The sequence below is a fragment of the Panthera pardus genome, unplaced genomic scaffold (assembly GCF_024362965.1).
Source record: "Panthera pardus isolate Hobbes unplaced genomic scaffold, ASM2436296v1 HiC_scaffold_2, whole genome shotgun sequence".
Lineage (NCBI taxonomy): Eukaryota > Metazoa > Chordata > Mammalia > Carnivora > Felidae > Panthera > Panthera pardus.
This window is the reverse complement of record NW_026526765.1, coordinates 148280-175954: the sequence shown is the minus strand read 5'-3', so window position 1 is coordinate 175954 and position 27675 is coordinate 148280. Positions and strand designations below refer to the sequence as shown.

The 27675-nt window shown below is 48.9% G+C and overlaps 1 protein-coding gene across 4 annotated transcripts; it reads right to left on the bottom strand.

The window, feature by feature from the left end:
- Positions 1 to 1018: 1018 nt before the first annotated feature.
- PDCD6 (programmed cell death 6) lies at positions 1019 to 22645 on the bottom strand. 4 transcript variants are annotated; one of them, XM_019438259.2, is made up of 6 exons: positions 22473 to 22645; positions 21456 to 21517; positions 12317 to 12361; positions 11108 to 11260; positions 5421 to 5530; positions 1019 to 1584 (listed from the first exon to the last, which is right to left on the bottom strand). In XM_019438259.2, the coding sequence occupies exons 1-6, from the start codon at positions 22565 to 22567 to the stop codon at positions 1486 to 1488; spliced, it is 564 nt and encodes a 187-aa protein (XP_019293804.1). In that variant the 5' UTR covers positions 22568 to 22645; the 3' UTR covers positions 1019 to 1485. The 4 variants fall into 4 exon arrangements, with proteins under 4 accessions (XP_019293804.1, XP_019293803.1, XP_019293805.1 ...); XM_019438258.2 differs by having other exon boundaries at positions 11102 to 11260; positions 22473 to 22644; XM_019438260.2 differs by lacking the exon at positions 12317 to 12361 and having other exon boundaries at positions 11102 to 11260.
- Positions 22646 to 27675: the final 5030 nt, after the last annotated feature.

Genomic DNA, 27675 nt, shown 5'->3' with positions numbered 1-27675 from the left:
ACACAGGCCACCCTCACTCCGAGCCTGGGGTCTTTGAAGGCCTGGGGCAAAGAAGAAATAAGGCACATCTTGGAACCATGGTGTGGGGAGGGGAGGCAGGCAGGCAGGCAGCAGAGGTTACCCCCATGGCTGGGGAGTGAGGGCATAGGGTTTATTAGCTGGGAGACACGGAGTCCAAGATGTCTACGAGAACCCAGAGAGAGAACACCTGGATGTGTGGGCCATGGGTCTGAAAGCCTCTTGGAGTCAGGAATTTGGGGTCAGAGGACTGAGCTGACTGAAACAGAACCTGGGGTCGTGTGCTGGTGCTGCACCATGAGCACGTTGATGTACGGAGAGGCACCCAACATGGAGAGTGGTAGGAATCCCAAAGACCCTGCTACCCACCCTGAGCTCACAAGGCCAGTCTATGAGCCCCAGAGATGCTTTAGCCCAACCCCACATATTGTGGTCAGTGGTGTTCTGACCTCTGCATCTGGTGCCACAGATAAACCCAAAAAGGGCCCCCTCTCAACCAACACGAGCCCCCAACATACCCCTGTGGGACACCAACTTCTGATGTCCCAGACCCATTTAAAATCACTACTGCCCATCTGAATGTCTTCACAACCCCCACCCCAAATTCTGGCTTGGGGCAGCACACTTAGAGGGAAGAGGCAGAAAGCAGGCTCCGAGGACTCTGACAGGCGCAGGATGAGGGCCCCCCGGGTATGGCTGTGTGCCGACAGCAGGTGACGTGGGCGACCATCCCAGATGTCTGCAGCCTGCTTTCATGTTCAAAAACCACAGTTAACAGATCCTCAGAGAGCAGGACTGAATCACTGTAAGTGACAGAAACCCACACGCTTCCAGACCAAATTTGGATTTCTATGTCCAAAGAAGTTTTATGAAATTTAAACTAACTCCTGTCACAGAGGACAGTGGTCTCCTTGGATTCCGTTAGCAGAGTCAGGCGGACGCCCCAGAAAGGGTCCTGGACCTCTGGGAGCTCCCACGTGAGTATATCTGAGCCGTCTGGGACGGGGTGCGCATTTGCTTTATTGTTTATGTTGCATATTCAAACAAGTACAATAAACCCTGTTTTAAAAATGTAAGGCACATAAAAGCCTCTGTGCAAGTTCTCTATTACTTTTAAATTCCTATTGGCTAATAAAAGTATTTCCACTATAGAACTGGAGCTATCTAGAAATGCACATGATGAATTTTTTGCATGCAAGACACTTGAAACATTATTATATCTTACCTCATGGCACAACTGAACAGTCTCAAATCAAATGTTTGTATGTGAGTTATAACTATTGTTACATTTGCAAAAATCTTAATCAGCTTATCCACATATGTACAGTCAGGTCCCCAAATGTTAATTATATAAAATCTAAAGAAAGAACAGTATCTAGCTGCATTTGTGTTCCGTTTCTTTAAAGGGTGATTTGGCATTTTTAGTCTTCCTTCCGTAAGTCATGCTGTTATTTGCACAGGCCAGTGTCATACGATGCTGAAGACCATGGACAGATATTGTTCATATGACACCTGAATCCAGCCGTCCTGATCCGTATCATAACGCCTGAATATATCTGTCAACCTCTGGGGAAGAAACAACAGTCATTTAGATCTCGATATTTCTTAACAGAAGGAACAAAATGTTATTTGGCAAAAAACAAAACAAAAAATTTAGGAACCCAAATTAATCCATGTCTCCAGACGACCCCGACTCTGACGGAGACCAGGGCAGCGAGGCATGGGTAGGTAACCCTGACCACCCTCTCAGGCCTGTCCACCGTAGGGGATGCCGAGGTCAGGTGGGAGCGTGGATACAGGAAGGTGGTTAAGAGATCAAGGGGTGGGTTGCAGGCTATACACGACAGCCCTGGGTCCGGGCCTTGGTTCCCCAAGTGGGCCAGTGGTACACCTGGGTCCTCCCCCCCTGCTCTATGACCAACCTCGTGGGGGTTACTCAAATGTTCACCTCGGCTCTGGTCACTTGCCATTGAGGACACAGGGAAACCGGCCCTGACTTGAGCCCCTCGCTTACAACCTGCTCCCAACAGATGAAGCCTCAGCCACAGAGCACAGAAGGTAGGTCTCCCTGTACCAGCCTGAGGGTCCCTCGCGCACACCCCACCCAGAAGGCTCCACCTTGGTCTGTTCACAAGCCTGACTCCCCCACAGCAGGTCAGGAGCAGAGGGGAGACCCCGCCCCCCAAAGCAGAGACAACTGCTGTTCCGGATGACAGCCGGACAACCACAAAAGGCCTAAGGAATCGTAAGTGACAAAAGGAAGCAGGCGTAGTACAATTCCTCAGGACGAGAAAAGGAAACAACACACGGGTTCGTCACGAGAGCAGGCTGGAGCCCGGCCCTCGGGTGCTGCGGCAGATTAAATGGCGGACAATAACAGGGGCCCCTGACACAGTTGACTGTCCACTCGGGTGGCGGCCAGGAGCATCCGAACACGCGTGAGACGCTAATGTGAAACCAACTCCAGTAACACCAGCAGCAGTTAATCCTGGCTTGAAGAACAACTGGAAATCTTTCTTTATACTTTAATTGTATTTTCCCAAGATTTCTACAAATTTTCATGTTCTTTTGTAACACTAATTTTCAAAAAGCCTTTTTCTTTCTGGAAAAAGGCAGATGGAAGACATTTTTCAGGACCTTTTTCTTGTAGCTTGCCCACCTCTGCCCCGTGTTTGAGGTCATGTGGGAAGTGTGGGTGGGAGCAGAAGTCCGGGTCAGCATGGGGCCCAGAGGCAGGGGCTGCAGGAGAGCCTGGCTGGCCTGTCCACAGCCCACAGGAGTGCGGAGGCGCTGGGCGAGCTCCCTGTGGGACTCAGATCACATTACCCCAGCTACTGAAACCCTACACGAAATGACCTTTGCTCAAGAAGAAATATAAGGATCAGATGTTTACTTATGGGACAGAACCTCAAATGAAAAGTCTAACCCTAGAGCAATTCAGATACAGAGAATAAGGAGATTTTACATTACACCTTTTTAAGTGTTCAGACGACACTGCAAAAGAAGTGTAACCCAGCCTCACCAAACCCTGAGGCAGAGATGGGGTAAGGCTCTCCCCATTTTAGAGAGCCACAGCTCAAATGTCAGCAGACCCAGCTCTCCAACAAGGCCCTGAACAGGGATGGGGCTTTTCCCTGCCTCTTCGGCAAGGAAGTCACGGAGTGCTGCACTTAGCATGCCACAGAAACTTCACTTTTACTGATCTAGAATTCTAATGGGAAAAAAAACCCAGAGAATGTTTCCCAAAATTCCAAATTATATTTAAAAACTCCACAGTGTTGACATTTCTCAGCGGCCTCTAGAGCTGATATGACATAACCCGACCGGAATTCAAACTACAAGGATCAGGGGTGCATGGGTGGCTCAGTCGGTTAAGCGTCAGACTTCGGCTCAGGTCATGATCTCACGGTTCGCGGGTTGGAGCCCAGCGTCCGGTTCTGTACTGACAGCTCGGAGCCTGGATCCTGCTTCGGATTCCTTGTCTCTCTCTCTCTCTCTCTCTCTCTGCCCCTCCCCTGATGGCGCCCTGTCTTGTCTCTCAAAAATAAATAAAAATGTTAAAATTAAAAAAAAAAATTTATAAGCTACCAGGACTCATTGTCTAGATGCAAGTCCTACCGAAATATGTACAGATAAAACAGTTGCTTTCCATGGCCCAAATCTGTTTCAGAGTAAGGGGTGGGGGGAGTGTTACGGTTATGCAGATATGACATCAAGCTGTCCATCAGCTGCTAACTGTTGAGTCTGAGTGAGGGGCACATGGGCTCATCACACTGTTGTCTCTATTACTTTTTTTTCATTTGTCACAATAAAAACTTTAAAAGCTATCTATGGGTTTATCAGTTCACTGCAGTTTTTCAAAAAAATTTAATGTTTGTTTGTTTATTTTGAGAGAGAGAAAAAGAGCACACGCACAAGTGAGCAAGGGGCAGAGAGGGAGGGAGAGAAGCAGGGCTCACGTGAAGCCGGACTGGAACCCATGAACTGTGAGATCATGACCTGAGCCGGAGTCAGACGCTTAACCGACTGAGCCACCCAGGTGCCCCTAATGCTTGCTTATTTTTGTGAGAAAGAGGGAGACAGAGGATCTGAAGTGGGCTCTGCGTTGACAGCAGAGAGCCCAATGCGAGGCTCGAATTCGCGAGCCGTGAGATCATGACCTGAGCCAGAGTCAGATGCTCCCCGACTGAGCCAGCCAGGCAGCCCTGGTCCACTGCATTTCTAAGCCTCAATCTATGTAACCTGGATCCTCACCTAGAGACAGGAGCAGCGGGGACTGTGTGGGCACAGCAGGGCAGACTCGGGCACTCCTGCCCTCGGTCTCTGGAAAGGGTCCTCAACCTCCGCACTAGTTTCTCTCCCAGCTCAAGAAGCAAGGCCATAGGAGGGAAACACCAAGCACGGGGTGAGTGGGTTCCACGGGCTCCACCAGATGCTGGCTGGCAGTGGCCGCAACATGGGAACAAGGCCCGTGTGCTCAGGAGCCAGCTCTTGCCCCTGCAGCTGACCTCACTCAAAAAGGGAGGGCACAGTAAAGATCAAAATGGAAAATTTATCGTCTTCCTCAGAATGAAAACACAACAAAAGTACCAGAGAACACATGTAAATAACCCACTGGATTTGGAAGACATGACCTCATCCGAATGGACTGCTAATACAGCTGAGCCCCCCCCCAAAAAATGTGGGGGTTGGGGGCAACAGGCCCTGGAGCAGTCGAAATCCACATGGAACTCTGATGCCCCAAAACGTTAACCACCAATAGCCTGCTGCTGACCAGACGCCTTACCAGTAACAGCCAATTCACACATACCTTGCGCACGTATTGTGTAAACTAAGCTAGGAAAAGAAAAAGTGATTAGGAAAACCATAAGGAAAATCATTTACAGCCCTACACCGTATTTATCAAAAACAGTCTTGGGGCGCCTGGGCGGCTCAGTCGGTTAAGCGTCCGACTTCAGCCAGGTCACGATCTCGCGGTCCGTGAGTTCGAGCCCCGCGTCGGGCTCTGGGCTGATGGCTCAGAGCCTGGAGCCTGCTTCCGATTCTGTGTCTCCCTCTCTCTCTGCCCCTCCCCCGTTCATGCTCTGTCTCTCTCTGTCTCAAAAATAAATAAAAAACCTTAAAAAAAAAAATTAAAAAAAAAACAAAAACAGTCTGCAAACGAATGGACCCGCACAGGGTCTCCACAGGGACACAGTGCACTACCGGGCCATACCGCCACCTAACAGAATAACTGCTTCTCCACAGACAAGACAAACTTTTATAAGCTCCAGAAACTGATCTTACTCCATTAAACTGCAAATTCCAGAATGCAGGTACTTCCCTTTTCCTCTGCTTTCACAGACACTCCTGTCCTGCTCCACAGCTCAGCTCACTGTGAGCCTCCACGGAGCCCCAATTACCTGCAAGACGATGCAGCCCTGGATGAAGTCATCAAACGCGATCTGCCCCCGCCCTTGTCTGTCAAACTTGCGAATGAGGATGTCGTGAAACTGGTCAGAGAGCCGGTACCCTTGAAGAGAAAATAGAGAGTGAAGAGAGGGCCAGGAGAGCAGACATTCCCGTCAACACGCACATTCTCCTTCCAAAAGGCCCCACAGCCTCTTACAGCAGCTGATAACAAATGGCCGAGGCTGGGGGTGGAAACACAAGGCGCAAATGCATTCGCATGCACTCTAGGAACGAAGTCATCATTCTGCGATCCCTCCCATGACTCCCCATCTGCAGTCCTGTGAGTGGCTGACCTGAGGACCACCGCTTCTTCCTGGAAGGGTGAGCGTAACCCGGAGGCCAGAGCTGTCAGGCACAGCAGGTCATTTACGTGCGCTCACTAGTTCACATCAAGTATACTCACCCTACTGTGCTGCACCCCAAAAGTCACCCTGCAGGGCGGCCAAGGCTTCATTCCCTGAATACAGTGAAGTTATCATTTTACAAACGGTAAGTTTCATTTTAGATTTGAAAGATAAAACATCACTGAAAGCTTCCAAGTAAACAAAATGTAAACTTAGGGAAGCAGCAGATTAACTGATAGGTACTCCTATACATCAAGTAGCACAGACATTAGGCAGTAAAAGATTATATGGAGTAAGGCAGCCTCACAAGCTTCATAACAACTTGAGGGCCATCAGATGTTATGACGAAGAGTCACTGATTCCACCTCCAATTTACTGAATAGGTCTTGAAGAGGTCACCAGCAGGGAGGTGGTTTTAAAGACAGAGAGACACAATGGCCATGTGCCTGTGGGATACCCCTCGGGGCCGCTCTAAATGAAGACATCTACTTCCTTCTCTACTAATCCCACTACCTGTGTGCCTCTGGTGTCCTTACTTATTCAGGAGAGAAGATCCAGGGGCCAAAATACTTTTACTGGTTTCGGTCCTGTTGGAATCTTTGCGAGGATATATATACACCTATTATCTGAGTGAATTTCACAGTTAATTACCTGCAAAAGCACTTACTTTTCTCAAAATGATTCAAACATGCACACACATGACAGCACCCTTCCAGAGTGGTCAGCATACTCTATGCGTCTGTGACTTAAATCCAGGGCCCCCCTTCCTTGCCAGTTGATTAGAAAACCGGACCCATGACTTAGAAAACAGAGACAGCAGGTACTGAATGGGAACCACTCCCCCTGACCCCTACGAGTCTCCTCTCTTCACACTTGGCACCTGTGCCTTTGGGCAATAAGAGGTCCAAGCTGGTGAGGGTTGAGCTCATCCAGGGTGTGGACAGCAGACAACGGCCACTGCGGTGCCGCTCTCCGGCCTAGTCACAAACATACAGGCTGGATCTCCACAATCTGTACAGAAAATGGAAGCAACTTCTATCATCCCTGGGACTAACTTCCAATTTCCCTGCTCTTCAATAGTATTGCAGTGAGAACAAAACCAAAGGAAGTCAGACCAGAAAAACGGATGATGAACAAACTATAAAAAGGATGTTTCTATAAGAGGCAAAATTTGGGAGCAGACTGTTCCCTAAGAATTTCCTTCAGTGAAAACCCACACAGTGATAACCCCACCCTCATAAATTAAGAGGAGGTGCCCTGTGGAAATGCAAATCAGAACAATGAGATGACCTCACACCTGTTAGAATGGCTGGTATCAAAAAGACTGGAAACAAGAGGTGTTGGCAAGGATGTGGAGAAAGGGGAACCCTCCTGCACCTGTTGCTGGGAATGCAAACTGGTGCGGCTGCTCTAGAAGACAGTATGGAGGTTCCTCCCAAAGTGATAAACAGAACTATCCTATGATTCAACAATTCCACTACTGGGTATCTACCCAAAGAAAATGAAAACACTAATTCGAAAATATATAAAAATGCCTGTGTTTATTACAGCATTATTTACAGTAGCCAGGATATGGAAGTAGCCTGTGGTCATCGAAAGATGGATAAAGATGTGGTGTGTGCACACGTGCGTGCGCGTGCACACACACACACAAATATTATGCGGCCATAAAAAAGGATGGGACCTTGCCATGTGTCACAGTATGGATGGACCTAGAGGGTATCACGCTCAGAGAAATAAGGCAGAGAAAAACAAATACCAAATGATTTCACTTATATGTGGAATCTAAAAATAAAACAAATGAGCAAACAAAACAGAAACAGACTCATAACTACAGAGAACTGGTAGTGGCCAAAGAGGAGGAGGTGAGGGTGGGTGGGTGACATAGGTGAAGGGGATTAAAAAGCACAAACTTCAGATTATAAAATAAGTGAGTCAGGAAATGAAAAGTATAACATAGGGAACATAGTCAATTGTACTGTCAGAACACTGCGTGGTGACTCAGATCGTGTAATGTACAGTGTTGTCGAATCTCTATGTTGTACACGTGAAACTAACACGACATTGGCTGTCAACTATACTTAAATAAAATGAAAAAAAAAAAAAAAAAAAAAAAAGAGATGCTCTCCATGTGCAGCCCCAGCCTGTGACCCTGGTCAGGACTGGGCCCTTTCAGACCTGACACACTGACCACAGGGCCACACCCTGACCTTAAGAGAATGAAGTTCTCTCCTTAGAACTAACAGGCGCAGGAGGGGTGAGACATCAGAGCTACCCTGAAGACCCCACATCACCTATTCTCAGCAGCCTGTCATGACAGCATACCTTCAGTAACTACTCTCCAGGGGACAGAGACTGCAGCAAGGGACAGGCCCATGTTTACAACCAGCCAATGGCATGAAAAAGGGCTGGGGGCTGCCTGTGGACCTGCTGGGACCCTAACTCACACAAACGGACGGTTAACCTCTAAGGTGGGTCCATGGTGCGGATTTCGTGGACGTAGTGCACACGCCCCAGGGAAACGCTGCTGAATGAAGTGTGCTGGGACCACGGCGCACAGGCCCCGTCAGCCTTGGCACACAACAGGGGACAGAGCAAATGCAGCATGAAAATGGTAGCGGCTGGGATGGGTGACGACTGAATGGAGGGTCCTGACACTTGATAACTTTCATAACCTCTTCACCAAAAAACGCTGGGCGGAGGGAGAGGGAGCAGCCCCGTGCCCGCTGCCCTGCCCACAGGGGAGGACCGCCCTGCACGTGAGCAGACTCCCACTGTGGGAGCGGTCAGCTCCCCGCTAGCAGGAGTGTGAGGGCCATGCCCCACACACCTCTTTATTTCCAGGTCTCTGTACCTGGTGCATAGCACATACTAGAAATGGGTTTACAAAAGGGATGTGTGAGCCATCATACCCAGCACGGGGCCTGTGAGGGTGACCCAGTGCCACCAGGACCAGCCTGAGACATCAAGTGGAGCTGACAGAGGTCGGAGGACGCTGTGGGGCTTGCCCCCCACCCCCAGACTCCCTCACACACATGCAGAGCTGAAATGCAGCCTCCCTGTTGGACCAGGGCAAGAGAGCTGTCCTTAGGAGTCAAAACCGAACAGACTTTGCTTCAGTTACTACAGAAAATCTTCCAAAGTGATGACTATGTGAAAAGGAGAATAATGTTCCTTTTCATAGAAGGCATGGATCCAGAGCAGGCTCTCAGAAATCAAGAACCAACCACAGGGAGAAGCTTTTAGAATAACTACAATGCACCACAGAATACTTTTCTCCAGAAAGCGCTCAGAAGTCAGGAAGGAGCCCGGCCCTGCCCAGACCAAGAGGGCCTGCTGGCTCCTTACCACAAGGAAGCACCACATGACCTCTGTGACCATGCAGCCATGGCTGCAGATGCCAGGGCCTGATGGGCACTCGGAGGTCAGAGAGGCCAGTGGCACGGCCCACCCTAGCATTCCCACTGTGAGCTCCAAGGACCCACTGGACACCGGCACTGAGTAAAAAGAGGGCTCTGGGCCTGACAACTTTACAAAATGCCATGTTCCCTGACACCTAAGGTCACTTGTCTGGAAGTAATTCACAGGATGCAGGTTCCTCCCAAGCTGTCCTCAGCCCAGCCGGGCCTCCAGCTACCTGCAGCCCCAGGACCACCATCTGTGGACAGCTGCCAGCCACCCCTCCCAGATCTTCCATTCGGCCTGACCTTCTCCCCAACCTATAGGTAGAGCAAAGTCAGAAGCATTCCCAGTCCCAATGCAGCGAACCTGAGGTCAAGTCCTGCCCTAACCCTGACCCACACCCAGTGAGCTGAGAACACAAACGTGCTATGGATTCCCGGGGCCTCTAACTGGATACCACCGGAATTCATAAGGCAACAAACTAAGAGAAAGAGAAAGACAGCCATGAAGTATGTGCCCAAAGGAAAAATGGGGGAAGGACAGAAGTTAATAACACATTAACATAAGAACTAAAAATGTGCTTTCTATTATTAAAACTCAAAATACCTAGAAGTACGTTATACATTATGACAGTATATTATTATAACTAACTTAAAAAAATTTTTTTAACATTTATTTATTTTTGAGAGACAGAGGCAGAGCATGATGGGGGAGGGAGGGGGAGAGAGAGAGAGAGAGGGAGAGGGAGAGGGAGAGAGAGGGAGAGAGAGGGAGAGAGAGGGAGAGAGAGGGAGAGAGAGGAAGGGAGGGAGGGAGGGAGAGGGAGGGAGAGGGAGGGAGAGGGAGGGAGAGAGGGAGAGGGAGGGAGAGAGGGAGAGAGGGGGAGAGAGGGAGAGAGAGGGAGAGAGAGGGAGAGAGGGAGAGAGAGGGAGAGAGAGGGAGAGAGGGAGAGAGAGAGAGAGAGAGAGAGAGAGACAAAATCTGAAGCAGGCTCCAGGCTCTGAGCTGTAAGCACAGAGCCCGACGTGGGGCTCAAACCCACGAACCGCGAGACCATGACCTGAGCTGAAGTTGGACACTCAACCGACTGAGCCACCCAGGCAACCCATAACAGTATATTATTAAAAAAAAAAAATAGTACATTATAAACAAACTTGCCTAATTTTTTTTCTAGCTGGCATTTATAAGCAGACTTTTAAGCAAAATATAGAAGGGGTTTTGTAATAGGGGCCCAGTGAACAGAGGGCTGAGTGAGACCATCCCAAACACACCAGACTCTGGGTGAGACTCCCACAAGCCCCGGACAAATACCCCATGTCTGCATAGCCCTACACACCAGAAATCCCACCTTCCTCTCAGACCCACACCCCCGCATCAGAGGGCCCACTGACCCACTCTGGAAGGCCGTGCGAACACTCCCAGCAGCACAGCACACTTGAGCCTGCACGCACTTGAGAACGGGCACTTGCACGCCTGCCGACACTGTGTCTGCAGCTTACAGAATCATCTCTGACGAGTGTCTGGCTCATCCTGCCACGTGTTGTGATGTATCAAGAAATAGGAGCTGCTCGACATTTTCTTTTCACTTATTCACGTTAAACTGTTTCCAAAGCTGCCTCATTCTCAATGTGAGTGAGACATCACTACATTTCACAAGTGAGAAATGATTGTATAGCCCTTATCTCATTTTGGATGCGAAAAAAACCCACATAAAAGTCTTCAGGTCAAATATAAGCCTTCGTGATATAAAAAGTATCAAAGTATAAATCTGTATGCCAAAAAAAGTCATAGTTAAAAAAATCAGTAAAATGAACCAAGTAAAAAAACATTAATGGCACCTAGGTTCCAAAATGAAACACGCTACACAATCAAGATAAGTGAATTACCAAAACCTGAGAGGGCTTGCTTGAGCTCGTTCTTGTCAATCATCCCAGAGTTGTCCCTGTCATAGGTGCGGAAGACGTTCTGCCAGTCTGTGATGTACTTCCAGACGCCAGTGAACTCGCTGAAGTTCACGCCAGCCTTGTTCTCTCGGTCGAACATAGCTGAGACAGAAAGGAACGTGAGTGGTGTGCAGCAGCTGGCATCTCGTCGGTCATCGGCAAGCAGCTCGACCACAGCACAGCCACGTCCACACCCGCCTCGGGGTCAGGCCGGTGCTCGGCCAGCAGGTGCCCACGGCCAAGAAATGCTCACTCGTTGACTGGGAGGGCCAGACCACCTCTGCCGGCTGGCTCTCCGGCCACAGCCCCTAAGCCTCGTTAGACAGACGTGAGGCACACGGTAAAGAGGGAAGGGCAAGAAAACACGGGCAGAGCCACAACACAAATAACGCTTCACAGCGAAGCAGGCTACAAAGACACGGCACCTGGTGGATACTCTCACTTAGCCAGGAAGAAAGCAAAGTGCAGACCGAAGGAGCCCCTCCACGCTCTCAGTTCCCAGACCTGGGCCCAACTCCGGGCACCGCCACTTCCATTCTCCCAGAGGACCTACGCCCACCAGCGCAGGCCCACCCCAGTGACAAGAAGACTCTATTGGCTTCAGGTTTTTTCTCTTAGGAAGACTTTTCATTAAAAAAAAACAAAAAAACAAAAAAAAAAAAAACAAAAACAAAAACAAAAACAAAAAAAAAAAAAAAAAAAAAAAAAAAAAAAACAGCCCAATTCCGGGTCCAAATATGAAAGAACCTACAACTACATCTCCATGCAATTGCAAAATGGCTAAAAATATATATATGAACTCAGTCTGAACTACTGCTGAGAAAATGACAAATCATTTGGTTTCTTTTCAGGAAGAGACGCTAATGGAAGATTGAAACATGAGCGCTCTTGGCTGCTCAGAAGTACACTATAATCAGTGAAAGCGCACAGAATGAAAACTCAGGTCAAAAACTGAGTATCGGGTGTTTCCGCCAGTCAACAATCGTGCCAGATACGGACGGTGTGTGAAGCGCGCCGGTCCTGTAGGTACTTGAACTCTTCAGAACCAGGATGTGAAAGGACACGTCAGACAATGAGCTCAAGTGCTCAGCCGGGAGGGCAGGATGAAGCAGGACAGGTGCCTGCCTGCACAGGCGGGACAATAGCACCTTTACTTACATATGATTGACCTGACAGTCACTGGATTAAATGGAGTCCATGTGCCTGAAAATAAGCGACAGGAATTACAGTCAGACACCAGCAAGCTCTAGGTTTCGAATCTGTACCATCTGAACCTAACAAAAGTAACTTGGGGGTCACGGGAAGACCCTGGCACCACACTGCTCAGCAGGGACACTGTCCCCAGGGGACATTTCTGGTTGCCATGACCACGGGGGGCTGTAAGCACGTCATGGTTGGGGTCCCATCCCACACTGTGCAGGAGTCCCTTGGCCCCAACAGACTAACATTCCAAGCTGTTTATAATGACGTGAAGCTGGGTACTTTACCGTGTAAACAAGATACGGCTTTAGAGTATTTTAATATACACTCAGTTTTCCGGGCGTTCAGCCACCAGGTAAGTTGAGAGGTATACTGAAAAACGTACCATACAACCATGCCTTGAAGTCTTCTCCTAAGATTACAGTCTGCACGGTATTTTCCTTGCGAGTGTGAAAAAGCAGACTATGGCACCCTAGGATCCACTTCCGTATAGTAGTGGGGATATTACCAAATATTTGTCATAAAGAGACCGCTGAATCTGACAGAACCGTTTATCAACTGATAATGAAATGTTCACTAGATACCTTTACGCCCCCAAATCTGTTTTCAGAGTGATTTACACCATTACCAATTTTTACACTAACTAAAAACAAGGAAAAAAAGTGTTTTTAATGTGGAGGGAAAGCAGGGTCTCTCCCTACACCCCACTTGTATGGAAGCACCTCATATTTCCCTCTCTGTATAAAACTCCGTGTTTCTCACAGAGACCCACCCCCTGACCTCGCATCGTGACCTTTCGCTCGGAACTGTGGTTCCAAAGGGAACCGTCCTCCACGCTGGGCTTTCCCGCTGCGGCTCCCAAAGGCTGTGCCTGCTCACCTCGGGGCTCACGCACGCGCTTCTCCAGACCCGAGGTGTGCCTCCCAACACACGCACATCCTTCACCTTCACCTCTCCTTTAAGCCACGGGAAAACGCGTCCTCAGGAAAGCCTTCCCTGAGCGCCCCACGTCCCCGCAGCCCCTAAGCTAAATCTGTCAGCTCTATCAGCGCAGGTTCGAGCTCCCCCTTGGGAACAAGTGCCACCGTAATTACTCGGTGAAGGCTGCTCTTCCCCTGAAGGCAGGGGCACACCTGTCCCTGTGCCTGGCACATCGGGGTTGGAGAAGCATCTTCTGCAGGCTTCACAGACGTTCGTGGGGGGGGGGGGGCAGAGCGGGCAGAAGACCGTATACGAAGCTATTAGGGCACGTTATTGAAAACCCGTATCATGAAACTATGTTACAGAGAACGCAACAGAAAAGAAAGTTCTAAAGACAGAGAGTGTCACTTCCTCACCTCATTTGTTTTTCCCTCCCTCCCAGCTAGCTGCTGCAGGCAGCGACCTGCTGTGTCCACAGGAGACAGCCCACCACGGACTAGAAGCCCTAGGAACCTAATGCACCTACTGAAGCCTTTTCCGATTCACTTTTCCTTTGTCTTCCCTTCACCTCTGCTACAGGCCGATGCGCTCTCAATCTGTGAAGGTGAGGGCGGCCCCCGCAGGCCATCCTGACCGTGAGCAGAAGCCTCACGAGCCATCTCGCAAATGACTCGGCCAAACGAGTTTGAAACAAAAGCAACACAAGTGCAACAGCTGAGTAGTGTGCAAACGTGAGCACCTGTTGTGGTGAAAGCCAGGAGCCACCTGGAAAGGCACACGTGGGGTGCCCAGGGAAGGCGCATCCCTGAGGTGGCCCGTGGGGACTGGCAGCCATGCTGGAGGATTCTGCGGATGGCAGGGGTCCCAGGCTCCGGAGAGCAACCGGTCACCATGCGCCGAGTCAAGGACGGAGACCCACAGGTTTCCTGCGGGGCTATCGCGCAAGGGGAAGGCGGAGGAGGCAACCTCTTGGTACCCCTGCTCATCCTTCTCGGTACCCAAACGGGGCCCGACTCTGCACAGAATCCAAGGGGTGACGACAGCCAACAGTTAGGTCTTGTGGCCTGGTTCTCAGACTAAACATAAAAAGCTCAGCAACCCACAATGAAGCCGCAACACTGCAACATGCACACATTTAATATCTCAGCTGTGTTAAGCACTAAATGCACCTGAGCGTCAGCCTGAAACTCTTAAGTGGTTTATAAAACAGTTTTCTGTAAGAAAATACGACGCAAATAATCAATTTAACACACTCACTAAAAACAGGGGGTACATTATAAAGGTAGGCTTTTTTCACAAGCCCTACAACTCCATAACCCTCTAGCCCAGGTTTCAGGGCCACCTACGATTTCAAACACTCCCATCTGCTTCTCCCAGACAGCAGCATGTTTGAATGTCAGAACCAGTCATCTTGCAAAAGCTTGCCTGTTGGACTTTTACCTAGACTTCTAGGTGTCCTGCCTCAATTTCATCTTAAAGAACTAAAGAATACAGAAATGTCATTTCCCATGTAAATTTAATACACTTTTGTCACCTATAATTTGGGAGCAGGGCTGAAGCCTTAAGAAGCCACCCTAAGCAAATGACAATGGCCCAAAGAACCATCCATGGTTGTAGAGACAGCCCCCATCAGGACGCCTTACCATTTCTCCACTTAACTCCCAAGCACACAAATTCTGTCAAGAACCTGCATCTGCCTCCATTCTCCAAGGGGGAAAAAACCCATTCTGCTCTGGTAATATATTGTCTTTTCACTCTCTCCGAAGAGTTTTCCTTATTGAAATTATGTCCCGTTAACCACAAGCTCAAACTTTGGCTTTAGGGAGTGGTTGGGGTTAGGAGTTCACAACATCCAGCATTTGCACAATCGAGACACTTAACTACTTGAAATCTCTAGGGGCAACAACAGCAGCAGAATGAGACTTTTCTACATCATCACTGGTGATCTCTTTCCACTTTATTGCATCAGACCTAGAACTCCCAGCCTTCCTGGCCTTTTCTGCCAGAGAGGAGCTACAGATGAGGAGGTATAAGCAAATCCTGCAGGGACGGGCACACAGCACAGGCACCCAATGCACACAATCAGCAGAACTTCGGTGTCTCTTCAGGTTCAGCACAATCCCAGACTTCGCCAGTGCTGGAATGACAACTTCAAATAGCACAGTCAGAAACATGACCTTTCTGAAATACTGATCAACAGCACTGATCTGATAAATGCCACAGCTGGAAACTGGTTCTATGAAAGTCTGGGTCAAATTACTACAGCATTTACATTAATGAAAATTAAAAACAATCTAAGTGACTACTAGTGAAACACTGTAAACTCAGTCCCAGAAGACACACGGTCTCCCAGTTCTACAGCAGATAGATGCAGGATCTGGTGCAGAGGGGCTTGGCTCCAGGGGGAAAAGGATCTAAACTTCCAGTCATCCTATTTTTACATCCGAAGAAACTGGGGCCAGAAGTGCAATGTGCTCAAGGTCACGGAGAAACTTGTCGGCAAAGCCAGGTCCATCGAATCCCGACTTTATTTTGTTTCTACCTGCAACTTTGGCGGGGTGCATCTCTGGGAAGAGCAGACACGACAGGCTGTGCTGGAGTTGCCAAGACCACCCTCAGGCTCCACGACTCACTAGGACTCCAACACTCAGGCAGTTCGTTACAATGAAAGGCCAGAGTAAAATCAGCAGAGCAGAGAAAGGCACTAGGAGAATTCCGGTGGAGACCCGTGCAGCGCCCAGAGGGACCCCCTCATGGAGCCACACAGGACGTCCTCACTCCTCCAGCTAGGAGTCTTGAGGACAGAGGCAAAGTACTGTCAGCTAGGGAACTCCCCAGTCTACAACCCAGGGTTTCTCTTGGGGAGGCAGGCATGGACGCTCCAGAGACCCAGAGGGAAAGCAGGTGTTTGCCATAAATCGTACTGTTGGGATCAACTATATAGGCCAACAGGTACCACACAGCTCAGGGCCCTCAGTGGGCCAAACACCCTTCTCAGTCAGAATATCCCAGGAGGCAGCCGGCCATGAAAATCCTTCCTGGGAAGGAGCAGGCTCAGAGCAACCCAACTCAGCAACTGCGGAGTCAGCCCTTCTCCGCACACAGGCGGATGGAAGCTGAGGGTAAACCTCTAAGTGTCCCTGCTGCATTACCAGCAGCAAACACCCTTACCCACCAAACTGGGACTGTCAGGGCAGGAGCAGTGATGGAACCAGAAGCACTGGTGTGCAGGGAACAGTCTGCTTATATGGTCTGATTTCTCTCATTTCTTCCATTTTTTTTTTTTTAGTATTTATTTACTAGAGAGAGAGAGAGAGAGAGAGAGAGAGGGAGGAACAGGCAGAGACAGAGTACAACCAGGGGAGGGGCAGAGAGAGAGGGAGAGAGGAAGACACAGAATCCAAAGCAGGCTCCAGGCTCTGAGATGTCAGCTCAGAGCCCGATACAGGGCTCAAACTCACGGATTGTGAGACCATGACCTGAGCCAAAGTCGGATGCTTAACTGACTGAGCCAGTCAGGTGCCTCTCTTCTTTATTTTTTTTAAGTTTATTTATTTGAGAAAGAGAGAGAGACAGTGTGAGTATGAGAGAGAGAGAGAGAGAGAGAGAGAGAGAGAGAGAGAGAGAGGAGAATCCCAAGTAGATGCCACAGTGTCAGCCCAGAGCCCGATGTGGGGCTCAAACTCACAAACCGTGGGATCATGACCTGAGCTGAAATCAAGAGTGGGTCATTCAACCAAGTGAGCCACCCAGGTGCCCCCCCCCCCCATTTCTTCTTAATATGGGATCCTCAAGAAAGCCAGAACTCTATTTTGATTAAAAAAAAATATATATGAATTATTATTTTTTTAAAGTGCAGCTAAAAAAGTCTCCACAAAATACCTACCTAGGCTATGTTAAGACAAACCTGCAGAACTACAAAAAAGAGGCTTGAGCAAAATAAAATTCCCATAATTCCAAGAAATAATGTGCAAATTAGGGAAAAAAAAGGTACTAAACTCAAGATAGTTTATGAGATGTTATTTCAAAACGAAGGCAAGGGAACAGTCTTCTTCTGTCTTTCTTCATACCTGTTAACCACAAACCTTCCTGAGAGCAGCCAATTTTAGAAACTTTCCTATGGAAACAAGTCTTATAAAGGAGTCAGTGTATGGGACCCACAAGTACTTCTTCAGGATGGTTTCAACTGGATATTAGCAGAGAGCACACAGGCACAGATTTAATTAAAGTGAGAAATCATACAAGTTTGTATCTTCAGTATTCTAACCAGTAATAGACCAAGTAAACCAACTTCCTGAAATAGCCTACTATTCCGGTTCTAATATGAAAACAGAACCCCAATACTGGGAGAGCAATCAGAAGTCAAATTTCAACTGCATCAGCTCCAGGAAGTCGGGGGGCGGTGGGGGGGAACAGGATGGACACAGGCCCGTCCAGTGAGCAGTGCCTGGGCACACAGAGCAGCTGCACAGAGGAGGGAGCCCAGTCTGGCCTTCCTTCGAGAAGTGGACAGTCTAGTGGCCAGAGACAGCTACGACAATGATCGTGTAGAATACAGAGAATGGAGAGCAGGGAGCGTCCAAGAAAAAGCAGCGATGCTGAGGGGGCTCAAAGGCAGAAGAGGGCACACCCCTCCAGGCAGACAGGGGTCTGAAACACAGGATGCACACAGCTTCCCCTCATGTTGACGAAGGGCAGGTGCTCTAGGCAGGAGTACAGGACCCACGGCAAGCGGTGGACACTCTCCTGGAGACAAATGGGAAGATACCAGGGCTCACGGTGCTGTGACACCTAGCTGTGAAGTACACCCACAGCACAACATGAGCACGGGCACCGAGGGGTGCCAGCAACACACATCTGGGTTTAAATCCTGTGCTACAGCTCAAAAGCCACAACGGGTAACTCCGCAAGCGATATGATACCACCTACTCTGTGAATGTGCGTCATACATAACCTGCCTTACTGCAGAAAGAACTTAAATGTACGCAGATATCCACAGTAGAGCAGAATGAAGTAAATTTTAATCATACTGGATGGGAGGAGAAAGTAGGAGGATAAGAAAGGGTTCTAAGACTAGATCAGTAAAATCCCCCTCTTAAAATTCTAAATTCATGCTACTGACCAGCCACCAATTTAAACTTTTTCACAGCTAATTTGAAGAGGCAAATCTAACTGGTTAAAAGATTCAGGGTTAATAAAATGCAAACAAAGCAAGACAGAACAGCCACCAAAGGTGCTTGGAACACCAGAGGCACCGTCCCCGCTAGGGAGAAGGGAGCCGGCCATTTGCCTGGCAGTCACCCCGCAGAGAGCATGCCTCTGTCAAGGTGAACGGGGAGGCCAGTTTTTACATGTCTTGAACAAGAGCTGAGGCAATCCCACAGGGCAACTCAATAAAAGGGCCTCCACAGGGCCACCGAGACAGTCCCGACAGATACTAGGTTAGAGCAGGTGTTGATTTCAAAGGGTCTCAGCAATGGTGAACCTAACATCCTCTAGACAACTGTGAAAATTCATTCTCTTTTAAACAGGCTCCTGGTAGATATTTAGTAGGAGCTGAGTTCAAGATTATGCTCTAACAGAGTAAAGACCCATATTCTTTAACAACCAGCTGAACTAGGGGCATTACTACACCCTCTGGTGAAAATACAGAAGCCTAACCCTATAGGTCAGATTAGGTCCCACCACCATGCCCCGGGGGCTCAAACAACAATGCTCATGTGAAATCAGGTTTGTTAAATGCTGGCACAGTGCCTACAAACAGTGGCTGCCCCTCATGCGGCACCTGAGCTGGCTGCCTGGCCTGGCTGGTGACAATACTCCTCTTCCACTCAGCCAACAACGCAGTCCCCCTGCTATGTGTCAGGCACTGCACCAAGCGCTCTGCGCGCACTTCCTCTACCGACCCTCCCAGGAGGGTCAAGTCCTTGCCCAAAGTCGTATTCCTAGAACGGAGAGAGCCAGGATCTGAACTCAGACAGGAGCCCCCAGGTGGACACTGTCATGCTAATGAGGTCAGAGTGTGACCATCACTCTTGAGGGGCAGGTTTCACAGAGATCCCAAACCTGGGCAGCACCCTCAAAACTTCAAGCAAATGGACAAAAAGAGTTGGTCCTCACTTACTGGAAAAGAACTCAGAAGGAATGCCTCTGAAGCATGACCTCTGAGCGCGCTTTCTGGAGTGGCCACCCTCTGGAACCTCTGACCACATTTAACAGAATGTGAAGACATATGTTTTGGGGAACGCTTAGAAAGTTTTAAGCCAGATTTGCCAGGTCATAGCCTGCTGGATTCCAGCTGTTTCTGACATGTTCTAGTAACCTTATCTTCTACTCCTCCAAGAGTAACCAAGTACTGGAGACACAAAAATTGAAAAGAGATTAGTAATGATAAGCGAGGAATCAAGAAGGCACAATTGTCAAACGAGAGTAACGAAATTTTTTTTTTTATGTCCATTTTTATTTTTGAGAGAGAGAGAAAGAAAGAGCAGAGGAGGGACAGAGAGAGAGGGAGACACAGAATCTGAAGCAAGCTCCAGGCTCCCAGCTGTCAGCACAGACCCCAACATGAGGCTCGAACCCATGAAACGTGAGATCATGACCTGAGCCAAAGTGGGACACTCAACCGACTGAGCCACCCGGGTGCCCCATAAAGAAATTTCTTAATTTTGTAAACACAACTATATAGGATTTTAAGAGACAAAACAGATGAACATAAGGGAAGGGAAACAAAAATAATATCAAAACAGAGAGGGGGACAAAACAGAAGAGACTCATAAATATGGAGAACAAACTGAGGGTTACTAGAGGGGTTGTGGGAGGGGGGGATGGGCTAAATGGGTAAGGGGCACTAAGGAATCTCCTCCTGAAATCACTGTTGCACTATATGCTAACTACCTTGGATGTAAATTAAAAAAAAATTAAAAATAAAATTTAAGAAAAATTTCGTAAACTCAACAACATAAACACATGTGAAGTTATACACCAATATCTGTGGCCCACATACGTTAAATACTGGGGGAAAAAAGTCAGTGGTATGTACCGTTCTTTAAACGTATTAATGTGTAAATACAAACCCTGCACTTCATGTAAATCACGAGGCAATAAACCACACTAAATGCCTGGTATGTACCCACAATGAGGGCACGTATTCTCCTTTAGCCCGATATCCAGCACTGTGAGGTGGTGGCGGCATCCTTACTTTTTCTAGAACATCAAACTGGTTCCTACTAATAAAAATGAATCTTGGGGCACCTGGGTGGCTCAGTTGGTTAAGCACCGACTTGATTTCAGCTAGGTCATGATCTCACAGTTCGTGGGTTCGAGCCCCTAATTGGGCTCTATGCTGACAGTGTGGCGCCTACTTGGGATTCTGTCTCTCTGACTCTCCCCCACTCTCTCACACGCATGCACGTGCGCTCTCTCTCAAAATAAACTTAAAAAAAAAAAGAGTCTTCCAACGTCTTAGAATCGATCCCTTTCTACCTTAAATGGCACACCTCTGGAAAGACAAGCTACAAATCTAAGAATCAGAAAAGTCAGTGGCATCTGAGGGATTTTTTAAAAGGCAAAAGAGCCAGGTAGTTAATAAAATAAAAGGTCTCAAGCAGTACTTCTGTGGATTAATCAGGCTGAAACTGGCAAGAAGAGAACTCCATGGAGAGCCCCCAACACACTGCCATGTAACAGCTATGGTCCTTTATCCCTGTCTGAATGCCTAGTATTCTCCCACTGATAAGACCATCTTCCCATAATCCACCTGCCAGAGCCACATCCCCAACATCCCAGTCACTTCCCCATGGTGCCCTTGGCACCTTGATGATCCTCTCCCAAGGGGTCACAGAGATACAGTCACGAAAGGAATCAGTGATCTTCGATGTACCTGAAGCATATTAGCCCTACAAAGCTAAACTTCCTATCCTTCCCTAAAACCTACACCCTATCCTCCACTTCTCAAGTGCTTCCCTGCGCCTGTCCATGCAGGGGCTGGAACAGCTCGGCAAGGTCCTTGGCGCAGGATACCCACTGGCAAAATAAATCAGAAGCACCTCCACCACATGCCAGTAACAGTAATTAGGCCTTCATAACTCCTCTGTACTTGGGAAAAGAAGTTATTTACTACAGGTGGGTCAGGCTCAAAGTTCAGCAGAAGTCCTGACGACTAGGTCCCACTCACCGTTGGAGAGTGCTTGCTGAAGCTCGTTGTCCGATATCACCCCGCTCCTGTCTTTATCAACCCTACAAAATCAAGACCAGTTAAGCTGGTGAATAAAAGAGCAGGACAAGCAAAACATGTCAAGCATAAACACTTCATTCCTCTGCCGAGCCTACGTCAACCCTCACTCTCGCATCCGCATGGGAACAAGGTTCTCCCAAAGAGATGGCTCCTTTTGCCTTGTCAAGCCTTTCTCCTTTTCTTTCCCTTGGACAGTCTGAATTCTCTCCTTTTCATAAACAGCAAAAAGACTGCCTCAGACGTCCTTCCGTGACCATTGGTCACTCATTCACTCTGAAGGGCAACCCGGGGACAGAATATGCTGCAGTGCCAGTCTCCAGCTTCTTTCCCAGCTGCTGGACTGTAACAGCGCTGGAGCAGTCTGTGTTTCTGTTTACCTTAAACAAGCATCCCCGAAGACCCTCCCGGAGCAGCAATCCCCTGAGCTGTAGGCTCAGGGGTGGGGGCCGCGATCCCCTGGACACCTGCAACGGGCTTCGCAACCTCGACAGGGGCCTGGGGAAAGGGGGGGTTTCCGGCACGAGGTCGGGGCCAGACCTAAGGGAACCAGGAAGGAGGAGGCCAGAGGCCGAAGGGAAGCAGGAAGGAGGCCAAGGGGGAGGCCGGAGGGAGCCAAGAAGGGAGTCAGGGTGACGGGAGACCAAAGGGAAGCAGGAGGGAGGCCGAGGGGAAGACCAGAGGGAGCCAGTAAAGAGGCTGGGGAGAGGCGTAGGTGGGGGGAGGGAGTTGGGGGGTGGGAGGCCGGAAGGAGCCAGGAAGAGCCGTGGGGGGGGGGGGGGGAAAGGCCGGAAGGAGCCAGGAAAAGGCGTGGGGCGGGGGGGAGGCCGGAAGGAGCCAGGAAGAGGCATTGTTGGGGGGGGGGGGGAGCCAGGAAGGAGGCCGGGAGGTGGGTGGCCAAGGAGAACGTAGGGGAGACCGGTGGAGCCTCGTGAGTGCCTGGGTGGCGCTGGGCCTCACCTCTGGAAAACGTTCCACAGGAAGCTCTGGTCTGGCAGCGCCGCGCCTCCAGCAGGGCCGGCCCCGGGGCCCGGGCGGTACGGGTAGGCGGCCATGGGCCCAGACGCACTGCCGGGCCGAGGCTGCAGGCGGGGGCTGGGGGCTGGAGGCTGGAGGCCGCTCCACTTCCGCCTCTCCTGAGGCGGGGCCTACCGCTTACGCCACTTCCGGGAACGCTGGAAGGAGGCGTGTCCCCGCTGGCAGCTGGAGCGCGGCCTAGGCCCGGCGGCCCCGTTGCTAAGCAACACCGACGCCCTGGCGGGCGGGGGAGCGGATCCCGCGCTACCCGTGCGCGCTGCCAGGGCCACGGACCCGGCGCAGGTGCCGCTTACACCCGCAAGGCGACAGCGGTTTCCCCCCAGCGTGTTTAAGTTTTGCATCAAAAAGTCATCAAAGGGATGCGAGGGACTCTTGCTTTCGGCTCAGGTCGTGATCTCACAGGTTCGAGCACGGGATGGAGTTAGGGTTAGTTAGGGTTAGGGGTTAGTCCTGCTTGGGACTGACTCACTCTCTCTCTCTCTCTCTCTCTCTCCCCCTCCTCCTCCCCTGATCCCGTACTCTCTCTCAAAATCAATAAGCTTTTTAAAAAGTCATCAAAGTGAGCGTGGCCGAGGGGAAGAACGCGTCTTTCTGGAATGTGTCAGACTTCCCACGTGTCCTCCTGTCGTGTCACCTTGCCCCTGCGCGGCCTGCACCTCACTGGCGGTTCTGCTGCTGGACACCGCCGCAGGGGATCCCTCCCCGTGGGGACCGCAGCGCGCTGCAGGCTTCCCGCGGACCCCGGAAATTGTTCCCTCTGCTACAGAGCCTGTTCCAGCCCCTGGGATTTTAAGTGCTGTTTGGTCCTCATGGCTGGGTTTCTTGAGGCGAGACCCTCCCACAGTGCTTCCCAGTCCCCGAAGGACCGAGAGTCCAGGAGCTGGCCTCCAGCCCAGAGCCCCCCTTCTCTGAGGACGCCGATACATTATCCAGGCCCTTGGCGCGGCCACAGACGTGACCAGGGATCACTCTCTGCCCGCTTTCCTGCATCCTAACCACCACACGATGTGAAGAGGGTTCTTGCAGGTTCTTCAAGGAAATTAAAATATTCTGACTTTGGCATTCACCTACAGGGCTAATCTACAAAACTCTTAACGTGTGGTTTTCCCATGACTTAGTGAATTCAAAAAGTTTCTAATTTTCTCATAAAGTTTTCACTTCAGTTATTGAATAATGTTTTCTAGAATTTTCCACAGGTCTTTGATCTGTGGCTTCTGAAATCCATCTTTAGTCCCATCTCTGGCTCCTTTTCTGTTCTAACTCCACAAAATTAATAACTGATTTTGCAACACGATTTGTAGGGAAACTTCAGCAAGAACCATCTCCGCAACTGCAGCAGGCCCTGGCCTCCCTCTCCTGACAGTGTCACTCTCCACCAACCTGTGGCCAAGTCCCCAACCTGGATGGCCACAGCCAGCACCATCTGCAGGGCCTAGAAGTGTTCTGTTCTGCCTTCTGTTCGTTCCAGGTGTGCAAAATAAACCATCCAAAGGAAGGAGCACTTCCTGAATGCTCACAAGGAGTGAGACTCTACCCTAGTGTGTCAGTGTTCCTTTGAGTAACCCTCACACCAGCGCCTCAGGGCAAGCCACCAAGGTCTGCGTTTTACTGATGAGAAAACCATGGCTGGCCTAAGGTCAAACAGGCAAGGAGGTTTTAGGCCAGGCCTAGCTCTGCTTTCCTGCGTCATCTGTCAGGGCAAGGCTGACTCTTTTTTTTTTTTTTTTTTAAACATTTATTTATTTTTGAGACAGAAAGAGACAGAGCATGAACCGGGGAGGGTCAGAGAGAGAGGGAGACACAGAATCTGAAACAGGCTCCAGGCTCTGAGCTGTCAGCACAGACCCCGACGCGGGGCTCGAACTCACAGACGGAGAGATCATGACCTGAGCTGAAGTCGGCCGCTTAACCGACTGAGCCACCCAGGTGCCCCAAGGCTGACTCTTAAAAGAGAGATTAATGACTAGAAAATGAAGGTTTAGGGAAAATTCTCCCCCTCCTCCCACCAACATATACCCAAATGTACAGATCAATCTAGAAGGCTTCAGCAGAGACTGGCCTGGTGCATCCCTCCCTCACCATGGCCCTTATTTCTAATGAACGTCTCTGGCTCTGATAGGCTGGATAGAGCACGGCAGGTGGGTCACAGCCCATGCTGTACTGGGAGGGCAGGACCAAGCCTCTGAGCCCTCCAGCTGCCATCGATGGGAGTGTTGCCTGGAGTCCTGTTGCCTCCTTACGAAAATGCTGCGCAGCCACAGGGAGACCTTCTGCCAACAGAAAAGAGGCAGATCATCCCCTGCCTAGTCCCGCTGACTCAATCACTTAAAGTATTGATGTACTTGCCCTATCCCCTCGCCGATCTTGGGATTCAATTCCCTCCTAACCAGGTCTGTTCTAAGCTTTCCATGTAGGTGGTGCTCCTGGACGGGAAAGTAGAGAAGTAAACTGAAAGACAGCACTGCTCTCTTCCTCCCATTAACGTTAGCACATCACGTGTCTAATGTTGGGCCAGTCTTTCCTTTGGTGTAATATCTCTGAGCTAATTGAAAAATGCCTCTACTACTGTCCTTAGAGTTTTTCTAAATGTTGGCTCTTTCTGGGTGCTAGGATTCCTCACACTTCACAGTCTACCCTCTTGTTATCTTATGTCTTTGGCATATACTAAGCCCTCAGTAGTGAACAAACGGATGACCAAATAAGTTTCGTGCCCATTTGTTTTTGTGCGTGAATGTGCACACACACACATATTTTGTATTTATCCACCCTTACAGCTTTCCCTCTGAAGCCACTTTGATTCATTATTTATGCCTCATTTCACATCAGTAATGGCTTACACTGTGACATTTACATGGAGACCTGTGTCACTTTCCCTTTTACAGACTCTGGTGCAGAATTCTAGGGGACAGCTGACTGCCCAGCCCTCTACATCCTATCCAATCAATATTCTTTACAGAATTAGTATTGCTAGAGAATGACCTACCACTTTTTATTTAACTCAGGTTTCTGAGCAGTGGTCAATTTATCAAATATACGCTGTTTAATGTAAGATAATAGTAAATGTCTATATTGGTGTTGGCCAATTGAACTTTCTGCAATGATGGGATTGTTTTGTTGTCTAGTGTGGGAGTCACTTGCTACATATAGCTACTAGTTGAAATGAATCAAGGTGACTTGGGAATTTAATTTTAAATTTTATATAAATCTAGCAAACAATAGCTATGTGGCTATGGCTAATGCTATGGACAGTATTTAAGTCTGAGTATTGTACTGTATCTTAATTTTGTTGCTTCTTTTTATCCAGATTAGAAATGATTCACATCTCTCTGGGCAGTACTCTAGTTTTTTACTTTGATGCATTTTTTTTGATATCTTTGGTCTGTCAATTCCTTCAACGTGTGGGTTCTCCTAGAAACCTTGAATACACAATGTATAAAACATTTCCAGTATGAAATATTCTGTCCCATAGAAATGTGCATTTCCAGACCAGCCACTCCCCGGTGGTTTTCTTGGTCTCACAATGTTGAGAAGTAGCAGACAGACATAAAGAGGCTGCCACCCTCAGTTACTTCTTTGGAACCAATCAGCACTTTTGTTGTCTTATCATACTTCACATACATGCCTTTGCTACCTTTTCATTCATCGTCTTAACACTGAAATGATGCTGAGGTGCCTATGTTTATACTCCCACTTCTGCAAAATGCTTTGGCTATACCTTGTTCCATCTGCTGGTTGGGATGGAGGTCTGAAGTTGTCAGCAGTCTTTGCATCTGTTGTTTTCTCCTGAAAATCACCCCCTTCATGTTTGTTGAACCACATGATCCTGTGCAGGTGGTTTTCAAAGTGTGGTCCCTGGACATATTAAAAATGCAAATTCTCAGGCCCAACCCCAGGACCTACGGAACCAGAAGTCCTGTGGTGGGGTAAGGAATTATTCAACAATCCTTCCAGGTGACTCTGATTCACAGGCAAGTTCCAGAACCACATTAGGGATTGCAAAAAGGGGGTCTTTAAATTCTATCAGTCCTTACTCATTTATCTGAAGGAATTCCTTTGTAAAATACATTCCTAATTAACTAGGTTACCCTGAATGGCGATGTGTGGATAAAAGGCAGGATAATCATGATTTTCCTTTAATTGCCCATTTTCAGTGTTAGTAGTTAGTGCCTAACTTGCTTAATTGTGTGTTTCTGTTTGTTCAGTTTTGGCTGAGTTTTTACACTGTCATTATAAATCAACAGCATGTTTTTAATATAGTCACTCAGTCTCAATCAATGCAGCCACCATTGTTTGCTGGCTCCAATGCTCTGGCCCCAGTGCTCCCTGGGGCCAATGCTCTGGCTCCAATGTTTCTGGCCCCAGTGCTCCCTGACGGTTTCCAGCTCAGAGACCTTTTTAGGCTCATCTTAAACATTTCCTCCCCCAGCCCAGGAATCAGCAACTCTTACTTGCCATCATACTTTCTTGGCAAAGCTGTGGGAAACAGCAACTCTCCTCCATCACAGCCCCTAAGGAAGAGAATTTGGGAACGTCTAACAAAACAATATGTGCATTTACCCTTGGACCCAGCAATTCTACTTCTAGGACTCCACCTCAAAGAAACTGGCGAAGAAAATGACTTCAAGCACACAGTTACTCATTGTGGCATCTGTAATACTGGAAATAACACAAATGCCCATCAATGGAGGGTAAGGTACACTCATGCAGCCAAAGGAAGGAACAAAGACTCACTGATAAGGAGTGACCTCCAGATATGCAGACAAGGAATGCACAATGGTCTATACATCATAATGCAAATACAGATTTGCTTTCTTCTTCTCTTTAAACATTTAGCTAAGAAGATAACTAAAGTGGTTGCTATGAGGGAGAGAAGGGAGAGAATGCAGGAACAATTAAGGAGGTTAGCTCCAAATATAAGGGACTCTGAAAGAACATAAATGTTTTACATATTTGCAAAGTAAGTTTTTAAGGACCATCCTTAAAATTGAAAAACAGACAGTAATATCAATGACCCTACCTGCTGTGGACTGGAGTCTACAGAAGCCAGCCCTGAGACAACTACTAGGAAGGAGACCCCAAGTAGCAGCTGAAAGCAAGTAGGGAAAGAAGAAATCCATCTGTTTCC